This window comes from Drosophila serrata, unplaced genomic scaffold (assembly GCF_035046125.1).
Source record: "Drosophila serrata isolate PLE 108 unplaced genomic scaffold, ASM3504612v1 contig_276, whole genome shotgun sequence".
Taxonomy (NCBI): domain Eukaryota; kingdom Metazoa; phylum Arthropoda; class Insecta; order Diptera; family Drosophilidae; genus Drosophila; species Drosophila serrata.
The window spans coordinates 4,323,337-4,339,231 of record NW_028257174.1 but is presented as its reverse complement, the minus strand read 5'-3'; the positions used below and the strand labels follow the sequence as shown (position 1 = coordinate 4,339,231).

General features: G+C 42.6%; 5 protein-coding genes across 5 annotated transcripts; 3 read left to right on the top strand and 2 right to left on the bottom strand.

The window, feature by feature from the left end:
• Positions 1–29: 29 nt before the first annotated feature.
• Clic (chloride intracellular channel protein 5) lies at positions 30–10,483 on the top strand. The gene is made up of 4 exons (XM_020947052.2): positions 30–358; positions 8,854–9,363; positions 9,521–9,631; positions 9,707–10,483. Exons 1-4 carry the CDS (start codon positions 266–268, stop codon positions 9,782–9,784), a joined length of 792 nt encoding a protein of 263 aa, XP_020802711.1. The 5' UTR covers positions 30–265; the 3' UTR covers positions 9,785–10,483.
• On the top strand, positions 10,483–12,027 carry LOC110179547 (mitochondrial coenzyme A diphosphatase NUDT8). Its single transcript, XM_020947126.2, has 2 exons — positions 10,483–11,202; positions 11,264–12,027. The coding sequence occupies exons 1-2, from the start codon at positions 10,919–10,921 to the stop codon at positions 11,823–11,825; spliced, it is 846 nt and encodes a 281-aa protein (XP_020802785.2). The 5' UTR covers positions 10,483–10,918; the 3' UTR covers positions 11,826–12,027.
• A 257-nt stretch (positions 12,028–12,284) lies between these two features.
• On the bottom strand, positions 12,285–13,028 carry LOC110179605 (uncharacterized). Its single transcript, XM_020947203.2, has one exon. It carries the CDS (start codon positions 13,026–13,028, stop codon positions 12,285–12,287), a length of 744 nt encoding a protein of 247 aa, XP_020802862.2.
• Positions 13,029–13,243: 215 nt separating this feature from the next.
• On the bottom strand, positions 13,244–14,103 carry LOC110179548 (UPF0488 protein CG14286). Its single transcript, XM_020947128.2, has 3 exons — positions 13,805–14,103; positions 13,610–13,744; positions 13,244–13,553 (listed from the first exon to the last, which is right to left on the bottom strand). Exons 1-3 carry the CDS (start codon positions 14,001–14,003, stop codon positions 13,276–13,278), a joined length of 612 nt encoding a protein of 203 aa, XP_020802787.2. The 5' UTR covers positions 14,004–14,103; the 3' UTR covers positions 13,244–13,275.
• Positions 14,104–14,193: 90 nt separating this feature from the next.
• On the top strand, positions 14,194–15,785 carry LOC110179516 (zinc finger matrin-type protein 4). The gene is made up of 2 exons (XM_020947093.2): positions 14,194–14,270; positions 14,377–15,785. The coding sequence occupies exon 2, from the start codon at positions 14,405–14,407 to the stop codon at positions 15,566–15,568; it is 1,164 nt and encodes a 387-aa protein (XP_020802752.2). The 5' UTR covers positions 14,194–14,270; positions 14,377–14,404; the 3' UTR covers positions 15,569–15,785.
• The last annotated feature ends 110 nt before the right edge of the window (positions 15,786–15,895 follow it).

Here is a 15,895-nt window from a genome sequence, read left to right as displayed (position 1 = left end):
CAGTATATCTGAGCGTGCCGGCGACGGTCACTCCAATTTACATTCGGCTTCGCAGCGCGCAAATCAGCGGCATATTTTTTTTCCGTATCTGCCTCCTCCGAGAAATACTGTGTGTGAGTGGTGTTTGTGTGTGTATTGGCAAAGAAAATTAGCACAACAAAACAAAAGCGAAAAGGAATCGAACAGAAGCACGCACTTTGTCGTCTCGTCACGCGGATAAAACTTTTCGATCGGAAGTCGCCCCCAGAAGTCAACTCGAACGACAATGTCAGCCGCCGACGGTGAAGCGCAGCAGCAGATCCAGGAGACGAACGGAGGCAGCAAATTCGATGTGCCCGAGATAGAACTGATCATAAAGGTGAGGAAAAGTCGACAAAAAATTATGTCTATATCTGCATACATATTTTGCGGTACGCTTTGCATACACACAGTCGGCGTACAAGTGTGTGTGCCGTGTGGTTTTCCATTTCGCTCTGCGCAAATTTCCATGCAGAGTGAAAATGCAGCAGAAGCAAAAGCAAACAAAGCCAGGGCACAACAACAATAAACCTTAAAAAAAACACACAAACTGCTGTTCTGCCTCTTCCTAGTCTTCGCTTTTTGCCCGCTTCTTTCTGGCATTTTGCAGTGTGTCACATTTGGTTAAAAAGAACAGAATATGATGTTCTCACTCTCTCCCTCACCCCCACAAGCCCCGCTTTATCACATTGGTCACCCGTTTCACGTTCTCCGTTTGCCCCGTTGCCCCGTTGCCCCGTTACCCGTTCTTTGCTGTAGTTTCTAAGCATCGCCAAAACCGGTTTCCTTTGCGCCTCTTCTTCTTCCTTGCTCCCTATCGTGCACACACAAGCACACATGCAGAAACTGCACAGAGCGAAATAACTTGGATATTCTTGCAGAGATCGATAAGAAAGCTTTTAAGTACGTTTCTTATGGATCTTATTAATAAGTATTTGAATAGTTCTTCATAAATAGAATATTATGACTTGATCTTCGATCTCTAGGAACGGGTGCCCCTTAAACGATCATGTGTTTATTGTTTCCTCTGCAACTATGTATGTGCATGTATGTTTTTATAACTTCTGTATGTGTGCGTGCGCACAAAGTCTGCTAATTCTGGAACGTAACATATTTTCTGTGGCTCTCTTATCTGTTATAAACTTTAATCACATTTCATTGCGCCAATTGCTCAACAAATGCTGCTCCCTCCCCTTCTTCCACATACACACTTCCCCACACTCCTCCTCCTCCTCCGCTGCCGGAGACCCTTTCTCGGTGTGCGGTGTAGTATGTGTGAATTGGTGGGTTTTTTTATCTTTTAGTGATTTCTAAATTTCTTGACGCATACGTCATGCCCCTCCGAAAGAATCGAAGAAATAACAAAAACAACAGAAGAGCTAGCACCTACATTTGCGGTCACAATGCTAGGCAGTCATAATTAAGATCTTTTGTTTTGTTAAAGCTTGAAATAAATTAAGGGAATATAAAAAGATCTATGAAAACCATTGCAAATTTGAAGATGCCTTGGAATTTCTTGGAAAAACATAGGTTTTAGCAAAGAATTAATGTAGAGTTAACTTAAGCTAAATGAGTCAAACGGGAATCTTATTTTTACATTTCCTTGATGTGAGCTTTCAATTTAACCGCATTTGTAAGTCGAGCATGACTCTCGGTTCTGTTGGTTCCCACTGTTTGCCAAAGTAATTGTAATTGTTTTCGAAACACTTTGGAGCCCAGTGCCGTTGCCGTTTCTGTTGATTCTATTGGCAAACTCGACCTGACGACTCTCGACGACTCAACTTAACCACTCATCCAGCCCACGCAAATGGCGGCCGCACCTCGCGAGTCGTCTGCCCGTGACTAATCCCCCCCTCGGCCTTCCAGTGCCCCTCCAGGCCCCGTACCATTACCATTATAATATTATTTTTAAACAATTCCATTCCCCAAAAAAACTAACAATTGCAATGAGCAATCCAGTGAGTAAGGAAAGGTATTTCTTTCTGAAAGGAAAAATTCGTGGGTTCTTTACAATGGAATACTATGGTATTTAAAAGGGATGGGATATAATGTACAATGATTCATAAGATCAAGTTATTTTAAGCTTACATTAGTCATTGGTATAAAGTATTTGACGTTAGTACCCCTTTTCCATACCCATTTCGCAGAGAGGAAGAAAAGGTAATCCTTGGGTTCCTTATACTAGAATCTAATGGTAATATTGCTTCATTAAATAAAGTTATTTAAAGCCTATACTATATAGAGTGAGAGTACAAAAGTACCTAAAGTTGGTATCTCCCCTTCCATTACCAAATATCAAATGCAATGAGCAATGACCAAAAATTTGTCTGTACAGAGAGCTCCGCTCCCTTTTCCTGTTTTTGTGGGAGAAAGTGCTTGCCGCACCTGTTGACTCTTGCTGTTGTTGTTGCTGTTGCCGTTGTCATCTCACCTGAATTTTCGGCTGGAAAACTTTTCCAGAAGAGCTTAACGAACAAACAGAAGCATCTTTGACATAACTTTACAACAAGCGGCAACGACGCACCATCACACACAGTCTTCATTCCGTACAAGGCGCACTACGTGAAAAGCCATTTCCATTTCCATTTCCATGTCCAATTCCCAGCGAAAAAAGTGAAAGTTCAATTTGCAGCAAGCCAGAGGAAAGCCAAGCTTCAGCTTAAGACGAAGCTATATATAAATATATATACATGTATTCCTATAGCCCCGGATCGTGGTGGCATGCCTCTCTGTTCCGCGCGTGCAGGCAACAAACAAATACAAATGTGTTTTCTTGTTTCGTTTGTTCGCTTCGAGAGGGGAAACAAAACAATCATTGAACGCTAAACAGGTTTTTCTCGTGCCCGCTTTTCCGCCTCCTTGGCTTGACTTTAGCTTCAGCTTTAGCTTTGGCTTTGACTTGGAAAAGCAACTCCAACTCCATGTCCAAAGCCAAAGCCAATGGCTTAGCCGCGAGTCATCGCCCACGCGAGAGTTCCAGAAATTGGCCATGCCATCGAATCGAATCAAAACAAAGCGGCAATCAAAACAAATAGCAATCCAGAAGCACACAGTAAAAAATTAATACGATTCCCAGGAAGTTCTAGAGAAAAATTCCAAAGCAAATAATGATGAATACTATTTAAAGATACATCCAAGAACTTCTTCTATCTGAGGCTTAGGATCTTCAATTTACCTCTCTGTCCGTTACTTAAATATAACGTATGTTAGGTATTCTTATAATATTAACCTTCTGAAGCTGGAATACTCTTTCTTCCTTACTTCTCTTATGAAAACTTGAGCTAATTTAGTGCCTTTTGTTGGGCTCTCAACAACGCCAGCAATTGTTGTGGTCCAAGTTGTGTGCCGCCTTGAGGAAAATGCGCCGCTTTGTTGCCACTTGAGTTGCATTCAAGATGAGAGCTAAGGAGCTGGAGGAGCTGGAGAGCTTGAGGAGCTGGGTAGCTAGAGGTGCTAGGGAACTGTGCAGCTGTAGAGCTGAGGAGCTGGAGCTCCATGTACTTGAATGTGCTGATAAACACAGTACCCGCTCTCTCATATTAAAAGCCCTTCGGGTCTTCTTTTTACACAGAGAAAATAAAACAAATAAAAATCACTTGTTGGATTGAATGGTGTCATATCTATTTTTATAACCTAACTGCGCAGTGATGGAGTCATTTCCGACTCTATAAATCATATATAATCATGTCCGGTAGAAACAAAATATTTATCCATATATTTGGAAATATTTTAAGCCTAGCTATGATCGACTTAACTTTTTCACAAGACCTTAATTTGGTTTATTAGTTTTGTAACTATTTGCAGTCATACCTATTAATATTAATCTACTGAGTATAAATTTATTATAAGCACCTCTCATAAATAAATTTTATGATGTCTGTTTTCGTTTTTAAGCCCTCCCTTCAGACTCTATTTATAAAACATGACCTTCTTACATGGAAATTCATTAAGTAACTCATCATCTGTGAGTGATTTTGAGTTACTGCTTAAGTCTACTTTGGTTTCTTAAACACTAAACATATTTCTTTTCTTGTATTTTTTTAACCAAGATAATTTGCAATAATTATTCTTCTCTTGCAAGTATGTGCCAAAGTGTTGTGGTTCTTAAGACACCTCCACGTGCTTCTACCTGTGTGTATGCGTTGGTGTGTGACTGACATTTAAGCACGCAAAGGCTTGTCATCCTCCTCCCACTCCCACACCCTCTCCCCCACCCCTTTTGCCCACCTCTAAAATGCATATTGTGGGTGGCAACTGTTGTTGTTGCTGTTTTTGTTTATCTCGTGTCGCCTGCTGCTTTAATTACCTTTCGCAACTCGTGCATTATTTGGTATCAGTTGATTACCTAACGCCTTTACCTGTTGTCCAACTGGAATAGCAATTAACTCATAAGAGTTCTGAAAAGATATGTAAACATAATGAATTCTACAATTCTACAAGTGGATAGATCCCTTAGGGATATATTTAGTTTATCTGAGCCTGTCATAGTGCTGCCCCTCTGGGAGTTCTCCCTCTGTTCCCTGGTCTTGGAAAACCCATTAGCCTCATTACCAAATAACTTGTGGGCCAAGATATGCAGACGGCTGACTTCACCTGTGAGCACCACTTTGCCTTGATTGTATTTCTATTATTTTGGCCATTACTTCATCGCGTCCACACACTGATGATCATCACCATCATCATCATCGTCGTCGTCACCATCCTCATGGCGATAACTTCCGCCGCTGGGTTCCAGATAAGATATGGAATGTGTGCGCTCGTATGTGGCCCAGAAACTGGGCGACCAAGTGCAAAGAAAGCTTCTCCCCACATAGCTCCCACTTAGCTCAAGGTTGACATCTGCCCTCGCCAGAGATCCGTGGATGATCACGAACCGAAAAGAAAAATTATTGCGCTGCAGCTGTCAGCATTGAGGGACCGACCAGGGAGCGGACCCCGGTTCAGTTCGGTTCCAAAAATAAAATCCCAAAGCAAACAGTCAACAAAAATATAGCCACTATTTCCACTAAATTCATTTTCGGCTTATTTATGATTTCTCGTTGTCGGTCGGTTGGTGGGTTGGTGGGTGGGTTGTTTCGTTGCCTGTTGTCTGGTTGGTTGCAAAGCCAACAAAATTTCGTTTTATTTGATTTGACTTTTTCGTTTTCATCTTTATCTTATCGGGCCACGAATTGTACAATTGAAAGGAAAACAAATCGAAGATGTTGAGTGCGCCCCACAATATGTCTGAGTATATGTTTGCCTACAGTCAAGGTGGAAATATTAGTGGCCTACATTAGGGCAAAGGAATTTAAATGGTAACTATAAGATTTATTCAAATTTATATTCATTAAAATAGGGAACCTCTAGGGCCTCCGGGGGCTCTGACTGATCACTCCTGCAAGGACTAACTAGATCACTCTTTGGTTGATTTAAATTTAAACCAGGAACAGCTCAATCTTTGTTTAAAATTTAACTAAACTTAAATCTAACTAACTCTAATGCTCCTATTCTATTTTAAAGTTCTTTAGTATATATAAAGATAGAATCTTTTACCTAATACCTTATTTAATTTCCCATTTTCCAAATTAAAGTATGATTATTATTTTCGAATATTATAGTCAAAGATTTCTATAAGTCTGATCTCACCTGTACTCAAACTCACTGCCATAATAGATTTATTCCGCAATCGAAATTGTATTTTAGAGAAATAAGCTAGGTATTTATTTTGCTTGCGCGGCTTTTATTAGCCAGATGTGCCACAGCCATATAAGTACATATAACGTATATAGTATATATCTCTGAGGCGTGCTGTGTGTGACACTTGACATTTGCTAACTGCTTTTCGCGTCTTCTGGCCTTCCTGCCTCGTCATTTCTATTTTGAAAGCGCCAATTGCAGCCGTGGTCTCTGTATCTCAATCTCTAGTTTCTAGTATCTGTATCTCTAACTGTAGCTGTATTTGTAACTGTATCTGTATCTTTGAGGCATGTATATATGCATCCGTGTGCACTCTCGACTCGCAATGATTGCCTGAGTGACTCCAAGCGACCTTTTGACGTTGCCACACATCGTGGTCTCCGATCTCCACTGTCAATTGCATCAACTCATTCACATATGTATATTGCTTGAGCCCTGAGATATCCAAGGGTACAAGGTGCTAAGTGATTTCAGTAATACGTTTCCCAGAACATATAGAATCGATCCATAACCAAGTTAAAAGAATTGGGTCAAGAGTGGAAGCCAAAGACTATCAAAAACTGCGAATGGAATGCCGAAAAGTAATCCGTGTCAGTTGGGAATTTATGGAATCTCGTACGTGTTACCATTGCGTACAGTTAATAACACACACTATAACCCCATATGCCATGCTTCGTGCCAGCACAAATGAGCACCGTTTAAGCGCCGCGCCAGAAATTGATACGGAAAAACCGCTCCCACAACTATTGTGCGTTTATGTGGGCTGGAAAATGGGTTGGGTTGGTTCACTTCAGTTCTGTTTAGTTTGGTTCAGTCATTAAGCCATTTAAACACATGCAGAGGGCAATGCTAATTAACTCCTTATTTGAAATAATATTTTAATTGTCTGCAATTGAGGCGTAAAATTCAATTTACATAAACGCTCAGTTGACGCCTCGTTATCAAATCCGATTTCATTGAGATAAATATAAATGAGAAGGGGAAAATGTATGATTTATACGGTTTTATTATCACAATTTTGGCTAAAATTCAATAAAGGAGTCATTTGCGACCCTATAAATCATATATATTCTTGATCAGCATCAACAGGCGAATCGATCTAGACATGTCTGGTAAAAATTTAATTTTTTCAAAATTTTGAAAATTTTATAAGGGGTTACATCATTAAAATTGTCAAAAATTGACCAAATTTTCAATTTCTTTAAATATTAAATGTAGTATGCAGATTTGTTCGGCTAGTAAAAACTAACACAGCCCCGTTAACCGATTTAAGATTAATGCATTTTTGGCTAAGTTATGCTATTTTTAAATTTAGAAATTCCCAACCAATTTTCATATGAAAATATTTCGATTTTCGTTCTCTTTTTAATTAAAACTAAACAGAGAGTGTGTTTTGTAGTCCATATTTTCCAAGCTCTGAATTAGATTTGCTGTTAATTGCCTATAATGATTGATATAGACTCATTTCTATGGCTTCACGGTGTTGACCCAGTCTTAAAAACTTAAAGTGGCCTTGTACAAATGATCATTTTCAAAAATATAATTAACTTTGGCATGGCATTTGTGGACTATTATATGTATATATCGTATCTGCAATTAATTAGAGTTAAATGAGACCTAATATTTAATAATTTAATATGTAATATTCAATGTTTCTCAGTTTGCTTTAGAGTTTTATTTATAGAGTTTCGAATGTCAAACTCCTTTCCTCACTCGCTGACTAACTGACTGACTTAGTGACAGCCTTGTTCTTGAACACAGTTTTTTATATTTCTATATGTATATATTTTCTGTACTATCGTTGGTAATTACTGGTACAACTGTGCCGCTTGGCTTATCTAACGAATACGCGTATGCACACAACCCGTATATGCACATAAGCCGGCGAAAACGGCAATACAATGGCAATAGCAATGGCAACAAAAATAAATAATAGCAGCGGCAAAAAAAGCAATGGCAACAAATTAAAAACAACAAAAAGTATAAAAAAAGGAAGGCAGGCAACGGCAATCAACAAGTAAACTTCACACACACTGCTGATGACATCATCATCATCATCACCGCATCGACATCGTCACTTGATGTGCTTTTTTGTTGCTGTTTCTGCTGCTGCAGCACTAAGCTACAGTGGACATTGGCTAAGAGATATAGTCAAATAAAGGAAGCCATAGGTAATACTAAAGTATTACTGGAAATGATCAGCATCTTTAACTTTAGATACTTTTCGTTCCTTAAGGATTTCAGTCTTCCAGACTTTGGCTAACTGATGTGTTGGTTGAGAATTAAACAGACTAATCAGCAAGCTTATAAATATAGTAAATCGTTTTAACCCTTTGATATATAAACATTTAGTAATCTATAAAAGTGGTTCTCCATCCCAAGCTGAACTTTCCCTTGACTAAAGCTCAGATTCGCTTGATATACCTTAAGATGCTAAGAGCGGTCAATTCAAACCTATTTCCCCTGTAGCTATATAGTCTCTTCTCTATCTATCTATCTATCTATCTTTGTATCTTTTCATCTTTCTATCTGTGTATCCACAAATGTTATGTTTATGTATCTCCTCTCGGGCTCTGGCCTTGGCAGTGCAGCGATGCAGAATTCTCTCGTTTGGCTTGGATTGGCTCTACTGCTGAGCGTCTTGGGTCTTGGGTTGCCGCATCCGGTCCCTAAAACCGTCGGGTAAACACACACACAAAGCACATCACGCGACGCCTCGATGATGTCACATGATGATGGGCATGGAAATTATGTTGTTTTATTTCGTTAAATTTTGTTTGATTTATTTATCGGTAATTGCTGGCACGCGAAGCGTTCACATTCCTGGACACTGGGCATTATATGAAAGTCAGCCCGGAACGCCCATTAATTGACCAGTTGCCCGTAAATGTGACCCACATTAACGCCTAATGGTATCGCTGACAGCAACCTCATATTTAAATTCCACTTATTTAAATGGCCTGTTTATAGAATCTAATAGAAAAAGCACCTACATAATGGGGAATAATTATTGAAATATATTTTTATAGGAAAGTAGGCGTGAATTCCTGATAATTTTCAATAGGAAATACCTTTTAACATTAACCTGAAATTTAATAGAATGTATTATTATCCCATTTATATTTATACATACTAATGATTTTGATTTTCTTTTAGGCCAGCACCATCGATGGAAGGCGAAAGGGTGCCTGTCTGTTCTGCCAGGAGTACTTCATGGACCTGTATCTGCTGGCCGAGCTTAAGACGATCAGCTTGAAGGTGACGACGGTGGATATGCAGAAGCCACCGCCCGATTTCCGCACCAACTTTGAGGCCACACACCCGCCCATCCTGATCGACAATGGGCTGGCCATACTCGAGAACGAGAAGATCGAGAGGCACATCATGAAGAACATACCGGGCGGCTACAATCTCTTCGTGCAGGACAAGGAGGTGGCCACCCTGATCGAGAATCTGTACGTCAAGTTGAAGCTGATGCTGGTGAAGAAGGACGAGGCCAAGAACAATGCCCTGCTCACGCACCTGCGCAAGATCAATGATCATTTGGCTGCACGTAATACGCGGTTCCTTACCGGCGACACCATGTGCTGCTTCGATTGCGAGCTGATGCCGCGACTCCAGCACATTCGTGTCGCGGGCAAGTACTTTGTCGACTTTGAGATCCCGGTAAGCAATGGGAGAGGGGTACTACCGAAAGTACTATGAGTACTGATAAACCCACGATAAACGGGTTTTAATTTATATTTATAGACATTGATGGAATCGATTATTGATTATTCACATCCTATGAGTCACTACTAATCCTCCTTCTCACTCCTTGCAGACGCACTTGACGGCGCTGTGGCGCTACATGTATCATATGTACCAGCTGGACGCCTTCACACAATCGTGCCCGGCCGACCAGGACATCATTAATCACTACAAGCTGCAACAGGTGCGTATCTGTGGCTACTTTTCCCCCAAAACTATCTTTTCACCAACTTGAGTTTTCTCTTCCCCCCATGTGTAGAGTCTCAAAATGAAGAAGCACGAGGAGCTGGAGACGCCGACGTTTACCACATCCATTCCAATTGATATTTCGGAGTAGGTTTCCTATAGAAAGCTGAGCTGAGCGGAGCAGAGCAGAGCCATGCAGCCACACATCAATTAATAATATTTTGGACAACTTTACAAGCAAGCTGACACACTCTGAGCTAGAACTATACATAAATGTATACTTATCGGATATAACTACCCACGCATATACTATATATATATACCGAATATATATATAACGAGTAAATATAACAAGCATAACAACAACAAGTGTTCTTTAAGCAGCCGCGTTGCCTTTTCTTCAGCTATGCTTAATTTAAACCCTATTTAAATAGCAACCAAGCAGACTTTTGCGTGTACTTTTTTTTTGTTTAAATCATTAATGAACCATTTGTGTTTGACATACGAATGCGCGTACATACTAACATTTATGAAAATGTCAATTAAACTAATGGGTTGCTTGTAGTAGTGCCGCTTCTCGGTTTTATATTTTATTTTGTATTCAGCAAGGAGCTTTTCTTTATTTTATAATTTTTTTTTATTTTGTCATTCTGTAAATCTGTTTTTTTTTCTTATGATTTTAATTTTGAAATTTTGCCATTTTGTTTGCTTATAATTTTTATTTGAATATTTTTATCATAACAAGGAAAACTACAAAAAAAAAAGGAAAAATAAAAAAATATAAGAGGAAAAGAAGAGTATTTTTTGTATTTAAGTGAAAAATTATAAATAAAAAACACAAAAAGACAAACATTGTATTTTTTAATGATTACTAATTGCTTTTTACGACAAGAAAAAGGGAAAAGTTCCTGGGATTGTTAAAAAAGAAATGCAGGCAGAACGCACTCGACATGTGCATGGGCTTTGCGCTGTAGCATCATCTGAGCTAAGCTGATCTGAATTTTCTTTTCATTATAGAGGTTATTTAAATTAACGATTTTAAATTATTTTTGGTATAAATATGCGCAATTGTTGTCCGAATGTTGGTATTTTTGAACAGCTGATTTAACATCACTGTTAAGCTTTAACAGGCCACTAGTTGCGCCTAACAGCACCCACGGTGGCCGTCCACCTGCTGTTGCAGTTGTTGAATTCCAAAGTTCGTTTTTTCATCATTTGAAACAAGCGTCAAAATAACTTTAATTATTACTATTTCGAAATAAACTACTATCCTGCTGTGCGCAACATGTCCTTGGCCACCGCCAGCGGCGTGTGGCAGGTGCTGACAAGTCGCACAGCGCCTATGCTGTTACGCCACCTGGGTTCCTCCGCTACGCCGAGGCGAACGGAGGACCCACGCGTCCTGACCGCTGAAGAATATGCGAAGCTACTCGAGCCGGAGGCGCAGCGTAGATGTCTGGAGAAGATGCGCAGCCTGCCGGCCTTTCCGCGTCCCAAGGCGCTGACGCCCAGTCGGCGGGAGAAGCAAACGTCCGCGGTGCTCATCCTACTCTGCCAGGAGCGGGGCACGTAAGTGTTATGCCAAGCTGTGTTTCCCCCCTGCTCTCTAACAAGCTGTGTATCCTTCTAGTCACGAGGTATCCCTGCTATACACGCGGCGATCACGACATTTGCGCAGTCACAGCTTTCAGATCTCCTTTCCCGGCGGCAGGCGGGACGAGGAAGATGCAAGCCATGCGGACTGTGCCCTGCGCGAGACTGAGGAGGAGGTCGGTTTGCCGCGCCACCGCATCGAGGTGTGGGGTGAGTCCTGCCAGCTGCACTTGCCGCGCACCTCGTCGATTGTGCCGGTGGTTGGCATGGTTCGCGACTTTAGCATTTCGGAGCTGCGTCTCAACTTGGAAGAGGTGGAGGAAGCGTTCAGTGTGCCGTTGAACTCGCTGATTGTGCCCAAAGCTACCCGGCACACGCAGTTCCGCAGCGGTTACAGTGGACCCGTCTTTGTGGTGGATCACCACAGAATCTGGGGTATCACCGGCTACCTGACGCACATCTTTCTGCGTAGCCTGCTGCCAGCCAATCTGATGCCCGAGTGCCTCAAGACGAACATCAAGTATGTGAGACCCTTCAAGCTGCCACCCCGACCGCCTCATCACAAGGAGTCACAGTCGGATCCCTCAATGCGTACCTGAGAGGCGATGTCCTCGCTTGCAACCCCACAGACAACGCTCCAACTCAGGCTGTGCCCGATGTGATTGGGCCAGAACTCGGAGCCGCCGCACGCTAGGCTAAAAGTGATTGTGTTCTTGTATTAAGTATACGTTTTAAATATGCGACCAACTCGATACGTTGATATTGTAGCCATTTACAAAGTAAAGCTGTTGTTCGTTATAATCATGTGAGAAAGCTTAAGACGACTGAGGAACTCCTATAGCAGATCTTGCAAAATATTTATTTAACTCCAGCCGAAAGGTAATTTTTTTTTATGTAACGAGAAAAGGGATGATCGGTTGCCCTTTGTTTCAGTAGTCTTCACATGCTTGACCAAAAAGAGGGTCCATATGTCCAGGCTTGTTTCTTCCTTTTCCAATCATCCCATTGAACAAAAACGATGATTACAACGGTAATCCATAATTGGATAGTTATCAAAACTATTGTGACCCGCTGGCTGAAGGCAAAGGCTGGGCCGAGTTGTCAGCCGGCTTGAAGAGGCGTCGCATAGCCTCGGGTAGTTTCTTGACGATGGCAGAGATCTGCTGCAATTCATCCTTCATGGACTGGCACGCCCTTTCGAGGTGTTTCACGCGATGCTCGTACATTGTGATCATTGAGTCCTTTGCCTGGCACTCTCGAGCAAGCTCCTCGTAGCGAGTGAACAAGATCATCCTGGAGGTCACCTGGACGACGTTGTCTTGCTCCACTGGTTTAGCTTTGTCGTGGCTCTGCGCATCTTGCTCCAGTCCCTTGGCATCTTCGTCTTGCTCAGTGTCCGCACCTTTCTTCTCGAACGATGCAATCTGGTCCTGCCGTTTAGCAACTCTGCGCTCCTGCTGTTTACGGAGGCGGATCAATTCGTAAATAAGTACCTCAATGGCGCCATGCGATCCTTTTGCCAAAAGCTCGATAAAATTCTTGTGGAGCGACATGTTGTGTCGCGACAAGAATTTAAAATTGAATGCCTCCCAATTTTCGGTTTTCAGCGAGATGCGGTTGCGCTTTGGATAATTTACGAGATCGATCTGCCGGGGAAAGTCACGCTGCAGTATCTCAGCCAATGGATAGACATCAGAGAACTGTCGTCGTACTTTCGGAGAGTCCGCGTTCTTTTCACGTAGCCACTCAAGAACCTCCCGGTGTTGGTCCTCGCTTAGCGTTTTGAATATTATGGTATACATAATTTTGAAATACGTAGGCGAATACTTTGTAGAATGAGATACGAAAATGGGTACGAAAGTTTTAGCCTCTGCTCGAAATAAAACTTTATGTGATGTGTTCGATGTTAGAAGGTAAACTGAAATGAGGCTATATCCCACATGCCCACAACTGCTAGAAATGGAATCGGAGGGAAAATGAAATGTGGTTCATGGCATACTTACAATTTGGAAACATCTTAAATTGATCATTACTGTTTATTATTATTTTCTACGTTAGCATCAAGCCGCTCAAGTTGATGTTGTTCGCGGATTCCTCCTCAATGCAAAAGTTGAATTTGAAGGGTGTTCCCGTGCTGCTTTGTGAGAAACCGGAAGCCTGAACTGGCTGGGGCGTGGAGACGCCGCTGTTCTTATTATTGTCGGCGGTGGATGGCACGGCAAAATCGAAGCGGAAATCTTTTCCAGATGTCAACAGCGCCGACTTCTTCACGAAACTAGACTTTTTTGCGGCTGCAACGGCAGGTGTGAACTTGACTTGCTTGGAAGCTGCAAAAAGAAAACAGTTTATTAGATGAGTTCAATTTAAAGGGCCGTCCACCTACCCAACATCATCTTCTTTTCCTCCTGCTGCATCTTTGCCCGGTAGTCGCCCATGGATAACTTCATCACCTGCCGCTTTCTGATCAACGGCGCCGTCGAGCTAGTCAGGATTTTGAGGTTCTTGGCGGTGTCTTCGGCTAAAAGGAGGTGTCAGTAATACTGATCGTCTGGCGGAAAGTTGAACATGCTTTGCTCACCAAGTTTCGGGCTCAATTTGCCGCCGTTGAGGGCATCCTGCAGTTGCTGGACGCACCAGCACAGCTCCAGTTCGAACTGCACGCCGTCGGGCGACGGTGCAGAGTCCTCTACCGGTTCTGCTATGGGAACAGTCTTTTTAGGTGGACCTTGAATGGGCGGCGGTTTGCTCAGCGTCTTGGGTGTTCGTCGTCTATGCATGTTTATGGAAATTTACGACTTATTGTTATTTCTCTTAATGTTCAATGTGCTCGCCGCTTGGTGGCAGAGTGACCAGTCCAGCTGGCCAAAAAAGTGCTAAAAGGAGCACGTAGTGCCAATATAAAAGAACCACCGCCTCAGAAGTGATATTTGGCAGTTATTTAATAAAATTTATAAAAAATAACTCATAGATAATTATCAACTTTACATAACAATAGATTAGCATTCAAAACTAAGAGGATTTTGACAATTGGAAAGAGCTCGATGGTAAGGCGGTATTTTTTTTGAATATTTTGTGAATAAATACCAAATTAAAGCTATCGAATCGGTTTTGTTTCACGCATGCGCTCGTCTATATTGGGAACACATCCAGGTCATTCGTTCTATTCCTGCGAGGTTCCATGAGTTCCACCGGCAACCTCAGCGGCTATCACATACCCCACCTGGCGCCAGGAGACACTGCGAGTGGAGACCTGGACGACCAGTCACTGAGAGCTTCTCCAACGCCACCGCCGGTGGTCGGGGCCGAAAACCCACGGCTCCTGGCACCCGGCAAACAGAGTACAGCACCTGGAGGAGAGCCAACGTCAAGTACGAAGTCGACGAAACCACAAAAGCGGAAGGCCAATGGAGAGGCTACCACCGGTGTGGATGATGGCAAGACCCTGGCCCTATTCCCTGGACGCGACAAGAGCTATCCAGACGAGCTGAACCGGCTAATCGGACCGCTGTCCTGCGAGCTGTGCAAGGCGCAGATGACCTCGCTGAAGTGTGCCCGTGATCATTACGAGTCGAAGGCCCACGATCGGCATATCAGCGCTTGGCTGGCCAAGAACTACACGGACGCAGGCCTGCAGGCGCCGCCGGTTAAACGGCTGCTGAAGCATGGTCCCAGCGGCCCCAACGCCTTCCACTGTGACCTTTGCGACCTAGATCTCACCTCGACCACTCACGCCCGCCAGCACTATCAGGGCCGAAAGCACAAGTTGGTGGAGAGTAAGGGCTCGCGACCCTCTGGTGCCGGTTACTACGATGACGCCGGCAAGTGGGTGCGGACGGGAAGCAAGTTCGAGCCGAAGGTTAGCTCCGATTCGCGGTATGGGATCGGAACGCTGTTCCTCAAGACCGAGACTAAGTTAGCTGAAGACGAAGCAGCAGAGGTAATCGTGGAAGGAGGATTACCAGCGGTTGGAGGAGCACCGGTTGCAGTAGTAGCACCAGAGCAGACTGCCGAGGATAGCGAACGCTCGTGCAACCTTTGCAAAATCGTCGTAACATCCGCCAATCAGATGCAGATGCATTTGGACGGGGCCCGGCACCAGAGCAAACTGCGCAATGCAGGTCAAAAGGAACCACCGGATGTGTCGCCATCTGTAGCTTCAGCTTCAGCTCCAGAGAATCCCAATGGCTTGGATCTGCTCCTGTATCGCACACCCACTGGCCAGTACTACTGCAAGTCCTGCAACAAGATGATGAACCATGTGACAACCTTGCAGCAGCACCTTGTGGGGAAGAAGCACTTAAAGACGACAAAGAATTCTCTACAGGCCGAGAAGACGGCCTAAAAAAAGGTGGTTAAACTGAAAATAAACAATTAATTTAAATGGCATTTAGTGTCTTTGGCTAACACGCTAGCTTCATGTATAAGTTCTATCATAATGTACCATCCAATATCCCAAAGAGAGCTATTACATAGCTTAAATTTATGGAACATGTAACTGTGTTCAATGATATCCGTATATATAAATATATATATAACATTAAAATACTTTTAACGTTTAATTTACAAAGATTATTAATTATTTTCTTTAAACTTTAGTTGATTCAGGGTCTAAGTATTATAAAACATTTCAAAGTAAATAATTTTTCAGAACCTAAGCAGGATAGGAGTT